The 13,052-nt window shown below is 38.2% G+C and overlaps 1 protein-coding gene across 1 annotated transcript in view; it reads right to left on the minus strand.

Moving 5' to 3' along the window:
- Window positions 1–13,052, minus strand: part of CACNA2D3 (calcium voltage-gated channel auxiliary subunit alpha2delta 3) — a 475,703-nt gene that overhangs the window by 258,918 nt on the left and 203,733 nt on the right. Inside the window, exons 6-8 of the mRNA XM_075052542.1 lie at window positions 10,879–11,010; window positions 8,789–8,849; window positions 8,546–8,696 (exon numbers count right to left, since the gene is read on the minus strand). Of these exons, the coding sequence (XP_074908643.1) occupies window positions 8,546–8,696; window positions 8,789–8,849; window positions 10,879–11,010 (344 nt within the window). The remainder of the gene's footprint in view (window positions 1–8,545; window positions 8,697–8,788; window positions 8,850–10,878; window positions 11,011–13,052) is intronic.

Here is a 13,052-nt window from a genome sequence, read left to right on the forward strand (position 1 = left end):
TATTCCATTCTATTGTAAAAAACATTGAAAATCTGTGACACTGGTACAGCAGCCCCTACTCCCAAGCTTTTTCCTGTCTTCACACAGGTTTTTTCAGCATGTTCTTTAATCAATATACTTTCTGTTTAAGCCTGTTCTTAGCTTGATTTCTGTAGCTGTCATTGGAAACTACATTAATATACATACTTTTCTTCAGATGATACCAAGAATAGTGTCTTCAATTGGCCAACATGCAATAAAATACTAAAGTCTACCTGTCTCTCAGTCATGGTCTCAGTTTCAAACATCTGCATGCAAGCAAACTCAGAATTTCCTAATGCTGTACCACAATTTTTTTTCCAAGCCTATCACCACCAGTAAATAGATGAAACAACTTCCTACTCTATCAGACCTTGCAGCATAATTTCAGTCAATTAGTTTTCTGTAAGACTTATTTTAACTACTGTTTTGAATAATTCATATCATCAGGCTATTCCCACAGACATGTAGCTTGTGTGTCTGCGAGACGCACCATAACCCAGATAGACTCCCAGTAGCTTCCCACTACGCCTTTAGTGTTATTCAGCTGCATAGTGTAAAGGATGCCCACATTTTCACAGAGTATGTGCTTTAAGTCCCCTAGCAGCCCCATTTTACAGAATCAACCTACTTCAGAAAAGGATGGAAAAAAGTGTTCATTCTCACATAAGCAGCACAGTTACATAGATGGCATGTGGACAAAGCACTTTCATTATCACTATGAACATAAGAAAAAGTAGATATTCATCCTTCTGAAACCCAGCCAAATTGTGACACTATTTGCATTTGTAGCATCTAATTCACCTTGAGATTATTACTATCAAAAATATTTTAAGTAATCTGCTATGTATGGCAGAAGAAACTGGATTATGCCAAGGTGCATCAATGAGTATTTTATGTAATGGTATTCTATGGATAACAAACATAACCTGGAAGCTTTCTGTTTGGTAGCAGTTCTTCCTCTACTGTATCAATACAAAGCATAGAATCATTTAGGTTGGAAAAGACCTTTAAGATCATCAAGTCCAACCATCAACCATGCCCACTAAACCGTGTCCTGAAGTGCCTTGTCTATATGCTTTTTTAATACCTGCAGGGATGGTGACTCAACCACTTCCCTGGGCAGCCTGTTCCAATGTCTGACAACCCTTTCAGCAACAAAATTTTTCCCAATATCCCATCTGGAAACCTCCCCGGCGCAACTTGAGGCCATTTCCTCTCATCCTATCACAGGTTACTTGATAGAAGAGACCAGTACTGACCTCACCAGAACCTCCTTTCAGGTAGTTGTAGAGAGTGATAAGGTCTCCCCTCAGCCTCCTTTTCTCCAGACTAAACAACCCCAGTTCCCTCAGCTGCTCCTCATAAGACTTGTGATCCAGGCCCCTCACCAGCTTTGTTGCCCTTCTCTGGACACGCTCCAGCACCTCAATGTCTTTCCTGTAGTGAGGGTCCCAAAACTGAACACAGGACTCGAGGTGTGGCCTCACCAGTGCCAAGTACAGGGGAATAATCAATACCTTGCTCCTGCTGGCCACACTGTTTCTGATACGGGCCAGGGTGCCGTTGGCCTTCTTGGCCACCTGCGCACACTGCTGGCTCATACTCAGCCGGCTGTCAACCAGCACCCCCAGGTCCTTTTCCACCAGGCAGCCTCCAGCCACTCTTCCCCAAGCCTGTAGCGCTGCATGGGGTTGTTGTGATCGAAGTGCAGGACCTGGCACTTGGCCTTGTTGAACCTCATACAATTGGCCTCGGCCCATCGATCCAGCCTGGCCAGATCTCTCTGTAGAGCCTTCCTATCCTCCAGCAGATCAACCCTCCCTCCCATCTGCAAACTTACTGAGGGTGCACTTGATCCCATCGTCCAGATCATTAATAAAGTTATTAAACAGAACTGGCCTCAATACTGAGCCCTGGGGAACACCACTCGTGACCCACCGCCAACTGGATTTAACTCCATTCACCACAATAGTAAGAAAAACCTTTGTATAAAGAAGTCTGGCAGCTTCTGATGGTTTGAATTCTTGCAAAGGTGCATTTTTATGATTTATTTTAATTTTTATACTCTTTGCTATTTGTATACACTTTCTTTTCCTTTTTAAAAAAGATATGAAGAGATGGAAAAATTCACTGTACAAAATTATTTCAGTTCCAGAAGAAATTCCCCAAACACCTGCCTCTCTTAAGTCCATGGAAACTGTAGAATTCTGATGCAACACATGAGAGCATTCAAGCAGCGTTTGCTGCTTAAACTAGCGTATCCACTTGATAAGATCTTTAGTACAACTGTCAGCTTCTAGTAAAATACACAACTTGTACTTCATAGCATATATTTGATTTCTTTGTCCTTGTCATAGGGTGCTTTACAGTGTTATTGGTGGTGCCTTTCTTTTAACTGTGCCAAACCTTTCAAGTGGAAAAGGGAAAAAAATCCCGCCCCCCCTTTCCCACCACCTTATCAGCAATTTGAACTCAGTTCTGCAGCTTTTCCATGACATTTAAAATTTTGTATTTAGTGAAATAGCTTCCTGATCTTGAATCAAAAGGCTGATTAGTAACTGCTGACTTTGCCAGCAACACCCAGTATAGATCTCTTGTTAATTTACATCAGTAAAAGCCTGCATTTTGCTTTTTGCATTACACTGTTTTCCTATATTTCCTAGCATTGCATAGTCCCATACCCCTATACTCTGGCATATGACATCTTTGCATGTTATAGTTGTGATAGCTGTGATGCAATAGCTGAGAATAGTCTGTGTTTTGCTAATGGAGGGAGGGAGAGAAGTAAAAACCAATTACCTGCCTTTCTGAGCAACTCTTCAAAAACCTCGGTCTACTTTCATCTCTCTTGTAATTCTCTCTTGTAATTTAAACATTTGATGATGTTGATTTTTATTATTATTTTATCTACTTAGTTACATTTATCTGTTTCATTAGTTCACATTATTTTGTCACTCTAGTTATTTCTTTGCACAACAGGCATAAATAAAACGAATGGGCTAAAATCTGAACCAAGAGGAACCATATAGCATATATAGCAGACAGCTGCTAACCTTCATTGTATAATCAGATACTATTCATATTTGGAAAATATGAGATACATATGGTTTTAGCACACCTACACAAGTAGTTTACATTTACCTTAGCATTCTTCATATTTATCCTTTGTCATATTTAAGCTGTCTGGAGTAAGGTCCACAGAAACAAATTAAATTCGCATTTTGTTGTGCAACAATACACAGATAAATGATTTCACGCTATATTAGGCATACTCAGATATCCAATACAGCCCAACCTAAGATCCAACAGTGAAACCAATCCACAAATGGAACCAAAGGAATTGGTATATCCAAAGTTCCACTAGTCTTACCATGCACAACAAGTAGCACACAAGCACAGCCCACTGCTTGAAGCAATCATATGGAGGTTCGCATTTGGTTGCCTTTCTCTTTCTCAGCCTGCTCACACATTAGTTGTGCAGAATCTGATTCTTTGGGCAGGCTTAAAAGTAAGTTTATCCATAACCTATTCTGTATGACTACAAGGACTCCAAAGAAAAGACTACACAGAAACATTTACAACGGAAAATTCTACAAATTAAACACAGGGAACTGTACTACTGTGCTTTGCATTAACAAATACTTTTATTCTAATCAATTTTGCTAAAATGGTGTGACTAAAGCATTAAAATTAGTTTAACATTCTTGGCTCAGTTAATATTTTGTTAATTTAATGTAGAGTTTACATTTTTATAAAACCATTTAAAAAATTTCAGCATTTGGCAAAATTAATACTCATTTTATGATGATATTGTTAATTTAATGGATGACTTGGAATTATACTTCAAAGTAAATTGGAAAAATATGCCTTTTCTCTTGTTGTTGCAGGCATCTCTGTTCATGGACCAGCGAACTGACCTTAAATTTTAGCATAAGCAGCACAAAATCGCTCTTGTATTTCAATAATTTTTTGCAATTCAATCATCTAGTCCATCAATTTCAGATAGACTTTGCAACAACCTACCCATGAAAGCTAAAATGATTTTTAACATTATCCTTTTATGTTTATTCTCTGGAAAGGTCTGCACTGAATTCTGCTTTCTGCTATATATACTTATAAAGTTAAAAGTATATTTAGTGAAAAATCAAATGGATATGAAACAACCCAGCTAATGTACTGCTAGTGGCTTTTGGGTTTTGTTCTTGGCTGGTGGGTTTGTTTGTTTGTTTGTTTCCTACCCTACTGCATATTTATAAGTGCTAATTGAGTTTTTAATGATGTTAGTATGTAGTGACCATAACTCCCATTACAGTTAATGAGAATCCTAAACGTCTTTTTGTGTATGGAATGCTGAAATGTGTAACAACCTGAAAAGCAAATTGACAAGCTCTTAAAACTTTTTGTACAGTGAAATATTGTAAAGGGAGAATAAAAAATACCTACCAGAGTTGACGACTACAAACTTTGCACAAATACTTTTCAGACTTCACTTTTTCACCTGCTAAATTCTGTTTCCTCTTGTTTCACTGACATAGATACTGATTTTCTCCATGCTCAATTCCTTTCCATACTTGACCCCCACTGTCAACAGAGCCCTGTCTTACACTAGTCCAGCTTCTCTAACTTCATGTTCTCCTTTGGCCAACTTTAAAGTGCTCTTCCTTCTTACTGTAACAAACACAAAAGTTTCTCATCTGCTCATGTAACCCTTCCACTTGCTTCATTCTGACTGTTGCTCATCTGTAAGTCATCTCTTACATCTTTCATCACAATTTTCTTTGCTTTCTCTTCTTTTGCCTCAAAATGCAGGCATGCTTTAGGGTTCTCTCTTCTTGTGAGACTGAGAGAGAGAGAGAGAGAACTCCTTAACCTATTTGACTCATAATTCCTGACCCAGTTCCTCATAGAAGTCTTCTGTTGCAAGTATTAGTTCCATTAATCACTGTGCATAATAAAGCCACCCTGACAATCACTCAGGCTCAAAACTTTTGCTTCACCTAATAAGTGTATTGTTCATCCAGATTTCCCACATAAAGCTCTTATTCCACCTCAAATTTTGGTCTGGGAAGAGAAAGGGGTACTCGCCATTTGTCTCAGACCTCCAGATGTCCAGCAGTCCTCACAGAGCAACAATTTGGACAGGCCTTTCAGAAGAACAATCGGTGTGAGCAAGTATCAGCTGTGTGCTATGTGAAGAGTAAGGCTTCAACATTTAGGCACAGTGGACCTATATTTGCACACACCGCACAGCTGGCCAGTTCTGGATACGGAGACTTGCTATATATGCACAGGTCTGTGTTACAAAGGGGATTTCTTATATGGACATATGTATATCTTACCTTCAAACGAAACCACTTTCACATCATCAGGCTATGTCTAAATTATAGACAGTAAGATATAATCTCACTCAAACATTTGTCTACAGATAAAAGCTATATAGGATTTTCGGTGCATTCACACTGAGAAGCCTCTTGCATGGGCTTTGCTGTCTCATGTTTTGATCACTGAAACATCCTCTCTGGTCTTGACAAAGATCATCTACCCTGCTGGCACTTACTCAGAGCAGTGCTTCAGAAGTAATTTTTGCTGATCGTTTAGAACACGGTAACCCTGGTTTTACTGTGTACCCTCACTATGTCCTCCTCTAACACCAAATTTTAAAAGGAGTCCGTAATCCAGCCTGAGTCTGCTTATGCCATTCCTCAATGAAACGTCCACTCCCTTCTCCACAGCACCGGTCTCTGTTACCAGTTTGTTACATTTTCAAGCAAACAAATTTTGTGTTTGCTTTACATTATTATTTTTTTGCCTTGTGAGACAGCAAGGATTATATTGTGACACTCAGTCCGAAACAACTCCTTAAAAACTATTCTGCCAATATACCTTCAAGATGACAGGACAGCACTTTACCCACTCATTGTCACTGCTGTCACGGTATCCTTGTTTTCCCCTGCATTTCTGCAGTACCTCTTTCAATGCAGTGAATAATTTCAGGTTCATATTTGTGCAGTAACTAAACCATCAGTGTCCTAATGAAATTAAACAGCTGAGCTGGTAAGAATAGAATCGCACTCTCCATTGCTATTTCTACATATTTCAAGAAATAAACATATATTCATCCTAAAAGAGATTATAAAGAGGAAAGAACCTTCAGATGAAAAAATTACCTCAGACAAATGCTATAAGTACCACACTCATCACGTATCTTTCTAAATATTAAGAAATTCTTATACTAACCAAACTACTTCTTAGGTGTAAGCAGGAGAGGGCTGCAGTGGCAACCTGTGTGAGAGATGGCCACGAACTGCCCTGCGCCGGTCACAGCCGGCTGCCGCCAGCACCACACCAGTTTCAGCAGCCGGTGAGGCACCAGAACTGCCGCAGCAGGCCTGAGGAGGCTGCAGCGTCCTCGCCCAGGCGGGCTAAGGAAGAAGCCAGCAGGGGCCGGAAACATTTGGAAACACAGCTGGAAAAGTGTCATGGTGGAAGGGGTGTGCTTCTGGACACTGTGGGCTGCAGGTGACCCACAGCGGGGTGGGGGCAGCCCTGAGGGACTGCGGACATGGGCGACCCAGGCTGAGGTGGGGACGGCCCTCAGGGACTGCGGCCCATGGGTGACTCGCACCGAAGAGAAAAACAAAGAGCAGAGGAAAACCAGCAAGCAGCAAAGAGTGGCAGTGAGAAACTAATAAGCACGGAGCTGCTGACAGGACCCCAACCTCCTGCACCGCCCAGCACCTCACCCAGGAAAGGGGGGGGACTGAAACCGGCAGGGAAGGTGAGGGGTGCTGAGACCCGGGCCTGGGGCTGGGGGGGGAAGATGCTGGACAGAAGTTGGGCCTGGACAAGGGGGAGGAAAAGCTCAATTGGGTGTTTCGTTCTTTTTCTGAATACCCGAACCAGTGATCAGAGGTTTGTGTTAATTGGCAATAAATTCGGTAAAAATTCTGTGACTCCATGCTGGTTTATGGACAGCTCAGTTCATTGTCAATTAAAGTTTAAATGGAAAAAAATGACATTTAGTTATTTAATACTTGCTTTTTTTGAAGTATTTACATGGTATTTCTGCTGTACAAGGCAAAATGATTAGTTCGGATTCTAGCTACATACATTTTTACATTTTTTGTTATAGATGAGCTTTTTGGTTTTCCCAAAGTAAAAACCTTCACTTTAAAAAAATTTCTTTTTTCTTCTTACATCATTCACAGTGACTGTCACAGCTACTGATAAACACAGAGATGATACACTAAAAAATGGCTGGGCAGGTATCTTAATAATTACTTAGTTGAAACATTCTTTCAGCTTACAAAAGTTATTTAGATTACAGTTAATCACAATTTTTTTGAAGGACAGTAAACCCTTTTTGATATACTATGTAATTATGTCTTTCTACTACATGAGTTTCTACTAATTATGCAATTATCATACAAGGAGATTAATATGAAAGATACTCTGAACTAACTGCTTTCTATCTGTTAAAAATACAGTAAATGCACATATACTTCAGGCATATATACTTCATTCTCCATACAATCTCAATGATTTGCACTGGTGTCACTGGGGTCATTTAGTATACCAAGGGCACTTCCCTTGTAGGAAAAAAAAAAAAAAAAGCCGCCAAAAGCTTCCTTATATTCAAGAGTTTGAAGACATTTTTAGAATTTATGCATGGGATAAACCCATGTATTTATAATGTATAAGCAAAAGAAGATCAGCAAAGGAGAATTTATAAAATGACCAATTCCTCCTCCCTCCCTCCACCATCCCCCAAGCAAATTGTAGTTCTGATGTCAGTTTTGGAATTGTTAAAGCCATCCTTACCTACATTATTAATCCTATTACTCTTAAATACTGTAAAACTAGCCTCTTGTCATAGATTTAAAACATGTACCGTGGAAAACTAACTACCATACACAAATAACAGGAACTACTGATAATCTAATTTATCACGGTTAGTAAACACCAGTAATACCTCTGCGCAACTTACACATACATACCTTTCAGGTTCACACTGAGGAAAGCATGAACAATGAGGAGCTATGCTGGCATTTTATCATGCCTTACAAGTTTCAGCACAAGCTAAGATCTGATTCTATTAATTCTTATGTATTGACCACTTTGCAGTTTACACTGTATTGCAGAAGGTGTGGAGGGGGGAAAAAGGGGCGGGGGAAGGGGGGGGAAAGGAGGGGGGGTGGTGTACAGGGACACAACTCAAAAATTAAGGTAATGTAGAAACTTCAGGCAAACTACAAAACAGATGACTATTCTTTGCAACTGCCAAAATCAAGACAACTTGTTTAAGGGGTTTCAGATTGCAAGTCATAGAAAACCAGTTTGAAAACACTGTCATCTGAAGAAGCTTGCATTGGAAAACCACAGTGTCTGTCCCATTGGTTCAGATGTCATCTTATATCCATCACCTGCCTGCAACATTTTTCAAGTGTATTGTGTGACGTAAAACTTGACAGATAGCAACAAATGATGGAAGAAAAAAAACGGAGAAAAATCCTGAGACACTCACAGCAATTATATTGAAGAAGTCATCATCTCCAAGGGTATCCAAAATAGATGAAACTGTCTGTTTTGCAATAGTCAAGCGAAGCCCTTTCATACTGCCACTGACATCTACTAAAATTACCACATCTTTTGGAGAAGTTGCTGCCTGGATGTACCTAAGACAAAAGACAAAACGACTTGTTCTTTTAAATACTGGACTTCTCTTCCTTTCAAATTTCTTAAACACTGGTAGTCATCTATTGCCTACCATTTTCTATTTCTGCAGTCAAATGCAATGACTCCATTCTCATCAGGTTCCCATTTAATTCCTGTTAAAAAAAAAAAAAAAGAGATAAAAAGATTAAATTACATTTCCACAGTCCCTGTTCAAAATGTGTCTGTGGTATTGGGGCTAAGTAGCACTTAATGGAGTTTCATACTTTAATCTAACAGGCAATGGTATTATATAGGAGATACTGGAAAAAATAATTTAATAAAATAGGACCATGTCATGGTTTAACCCCAGCCAGCAACTAAGCACTACGCAGCCACTCACTTACTTCCCCCCACACACCCAGTGGGATGGGGGACAAAATCGGGAAAAGTAGTAAAACTTGTGAGTTGAGATAAGAATGGTTTAATAGAACAGGAAAGAAGAAACTAATAATGATAATGATAACACTAATAAAATGACAACAGTAATAATAAAAGGATTGGAATGTATGAATTATGCACTTTTGCTCACACAATTGCTCACCACCTGCCAATCAATGCCCAGTTAGTCCCCGAGTGGGGATCTCCCCGACCCCACTCCCCCCCAGTTTCTATAGTAGACATGATGTCACACAGTATGGAATACCCCGTTGGCCACTTCGGGTCAGCTGCCCTGGCTGTGTCCCCTCCCAACTTCTTGTGCCCCTCCAGCCTTCTTGCTGGCTGGGCATCAGAAGCTGAAAAATCCTTGACTTTAGACTAAACATGATTTAGCAACAACTCAAAACATCAGTGTTATCAGCATTCTTCTCATACCTAACTCGATAACATAGCACTGTACCAGCTACTAGGAAGACAATTAACTCTAGCCCAGCTAAAACCAGGACAGACCTCCAGAAATATTTATTTTTTTTTCACTCCTTTTTAGCCTACTGTGAGGTAAAAACCTCTTCAAGCCTACTATATTCATCATAGTACCGTCACTAAAGTGTTGTCATACTTGGTCATTGGTGCTGGCAAGCTTTATCACATGCTTGCCAATTCCCTTTCAAACCTTGAGCACTTACTACCCATGGCTGATCTCAACAGGTCCTGTTATACTAACTGCTTCACTCACAGGTCATACACCTGATGTTTTGGTCACATCACTATGAAGAGCTAATATCTACCAGTTGTGTGTCAAAAGAAACATGATAAAAACGTTGCCAACCAAAAAAAAAAAATTGACAGGGCAATCCTTCCTGCTTTTTACACTCATTTGCTAGCACAAAATGAGAAACAGCCTTTAAAATAAGGACTAACATTTATTCTAGCCTTGAAATATCATGGAGCTTGAGAAGTGAACTATAATCCAAACCTTACACAGACGTCGTAGCCATTACTTTCAGTCGCTTTCAGACACACAGGCTTATAGTAAACTTGCTCACAATAAACTCAAGACATCAGACTTAAAAACACATGGGTTACTAAACCAGATCAGCTAAAGGAACAGTTCCCACTATGGACCAGATCCAAAGTTACAGAAGCTGAGGATCGGTTTATTTAACTTTTTAGTTTATTTATTATGTAGTAAATTTGGTACGTGATTAAACACACAACTTAATAGGTAAAAATATATATTTTAACCTATTTCTATAGAAATAATACAAGTGATCTAACTGCATTTAATTACAACTGGTATGAAAGTAAACTTTAAAACAAGTTTTTGAAATCTTTAAATGTAAAGATGTCAGGTTAAGTGGAAGACTGAAAACTGAACAATAAATTACAATTAAGTCTTACTCTATGCATCAATAGAGCACATTATCTAAGCTCAGTACTATATGAAAAGTCTAATCCTTTTGTCCTCCTTCTCCACAGTCTATTTAGAAGTTACTTTTCATATGTGCTTATATGTATATATGAATAGGCATATTTATGAGTACATAAGTTACCTTGGGGGCTTCACCTCCAAATGAAAATTGGTAGAAAAAACCTCAGAACTTTGAAAACACTGATTAGCGATATCTCTCTCTGAAAACTTGATAAAGTAAAATCAAACCTGCAAGTATCTGTGAAAGTCATGATTTGTGACAGTACTCTGTGGAAATTTGCAGCCATAGCATTCTTTATTGTATTTTAAGTAAGAACTTGTATTCTTCTTACCTGGATATTGTCTGAAAAATCCTTTTGCACTTCCAAAGTACTGCCAGATGAGAGAAGGGTCACGATCAAAATTATCAACAAACACCTTATTTAAAGATTCTGACCAATAAACTCCATTTACAATGGCTGGATCTGTGGGGGGAAAAAAACAAACAAACAACAACAACAAAAAACCACCAAAACCAAACCAAAACAAAAACAAACAAACAAACAAAAAAAAAAAAAAACAAAAAAAAAACCAAACAAACACAACAGCAAACAGAGAAAAGTGATTTTACCTAAACAGAATCCCTTGAACCCTGTGATCTTCAGCTTATTCAGTACCCAAAGATCTAGTGACTGCAAGCTATTGCAGAACATCTTTTAGTTTCCTTTGACAATTAAATGATTCAAAATAAATGATACACTTAAATAATGAAAGTATGGTTAAAATACAGAACAGACACCAGGTAAATTTTTACATAAATTAAAATTGGTCATTAGACCATCTATCTGGAAATACTGTATCACTTGTTCTGGTCAACATAAATGAGTTAATCTAATAATAGATTTTTTACTTAATTTACTTTTCCTAAATGCATGGAATGTCTCATGGCAACACTTCATAGCTTTTTTTTTTTTTTTTTTAAATCTTCAACTTGGTAAAACCATTCTCACTATATCTGAAAGTTTATGTGTGGGAACAGAAAGTGAAATACCTTTTATTTTATATCATGTTATTATGATACACATACAAACAGAAAATCCCATGACAAACAACACTGTTATTTGGAAAACACTGGACCCAGATTTCACAACAATTACCTCATTATTTTTTATTCCCACAGAAAGAGAAATACAAAGCAAATCCTTGATGTTGAAAATAAACTATTTCTGTTTAAAACATCCCCATCTATCAATCCCTAAAAACCTAGGCTGCCCAAGTATGGTTTTAAGCTGCCGATTTTGTTCAATAGTGAGAAATCAGAAATAAATGAACACATCTTAAAAAGATACTCAATTTCAAACTGTGAATTTTGAAAGATGAGAAGCAATTAAGATATACTACATTCCCAATTCAATCTGTATGTGAAGTCAGCAGAACAAAAAGGAAAAAAAGGAACTAAAATCACAGACGTATTATTTCATTTGTAAAAGTGTGCATACATGAATATACAGTAACATTTGCTCAAGCATTGAAATAATGCTTCCATTAGCTTGCAAAATATTGTTGCTGTACTGATTTCAGAATACTGCTTAGAATGTGATTTTAATGGAGTGGAAAAAAGGTGAATTGTTATCTTTCCTTACATTCATCAAGAAAAACAGCAGAAAAAGGGAAATGTATTAGCTACAAAACTTTGAATGTTGCTTTCATCTAAATATTTAGGTTTTCATAGATGGGCTGCTGAAAAAGCAAGGTCAACAAAACAGATGTTGTCTTTAAAACAAGTCTTGTAGAGTTACTTGTTTCTCTAGAGGATGAAATATGCATTTAAAATCTGTCCAAGCAGACACGTATCAAACAAACCAATGTCACTAGTCCGACGGTACTGCTTCAGTTTTGCCTAGCTAGCAAAATCCATTGTCCAGTTATTTCCAAGTCTGCAGTTACTCCAATTGCAAGTTGTAATTAGGACATCATAAATTAACTGTCAAGACTGCCTATCCTAGGATCTATCATCAGTTTGTAAAAATATGCTCCTATTTCAGCACTCCAGAATATTGATCCATTGTTCAGCATTTAGACGTTACATCCGCTGTGCAAAACTGCAGGCCTACAGACCTCACATAGAAATTGCATGTCTTTGCTGGCTACTGTATCTTCAGGCAGAAGGATTTCAAACCCGAGCTCACTGTTCTAAATTTAATAGCTGTTATGTGGATGCATCTCTGTCCACATGCACCATCCTAAATACAACTGAGTTCCTGACCATGTATCTTCATTAAAATGTTACAGTCTCAACTTCTAATAATCTGTATGTTAAGCTTGTAGTTCTGGGCAATTTCCAGTTTTAGTAAGTACACTAAATTGCTTAAATTGCGCCCAGAGCTTCATTTAGAAACAGTATTCTTGGGGTTTTTATATTACTGGTGAATGTCATCTGCATCCACAAAATAGTTATATGTCAATAGTGGTAAATTAATGCTTGTGAATATTCAGAAATTTGGGGAGGGAGAAAAAGAATAAAAGA

The sequence above is a fragment of the Buteo buteo genome, chromosome 21 (genome assembly GCF_964188355.1).
Source record: "Buteo buteo chromosome 21, bButBut1.hap1.1, whole genome shotgun sequence".
Lineage (NCBI taxonomy): Eukaryota > Metazoa > Chordata > Aves > Accipitriformes > Accipitridae > Buteo > Buteo buteo.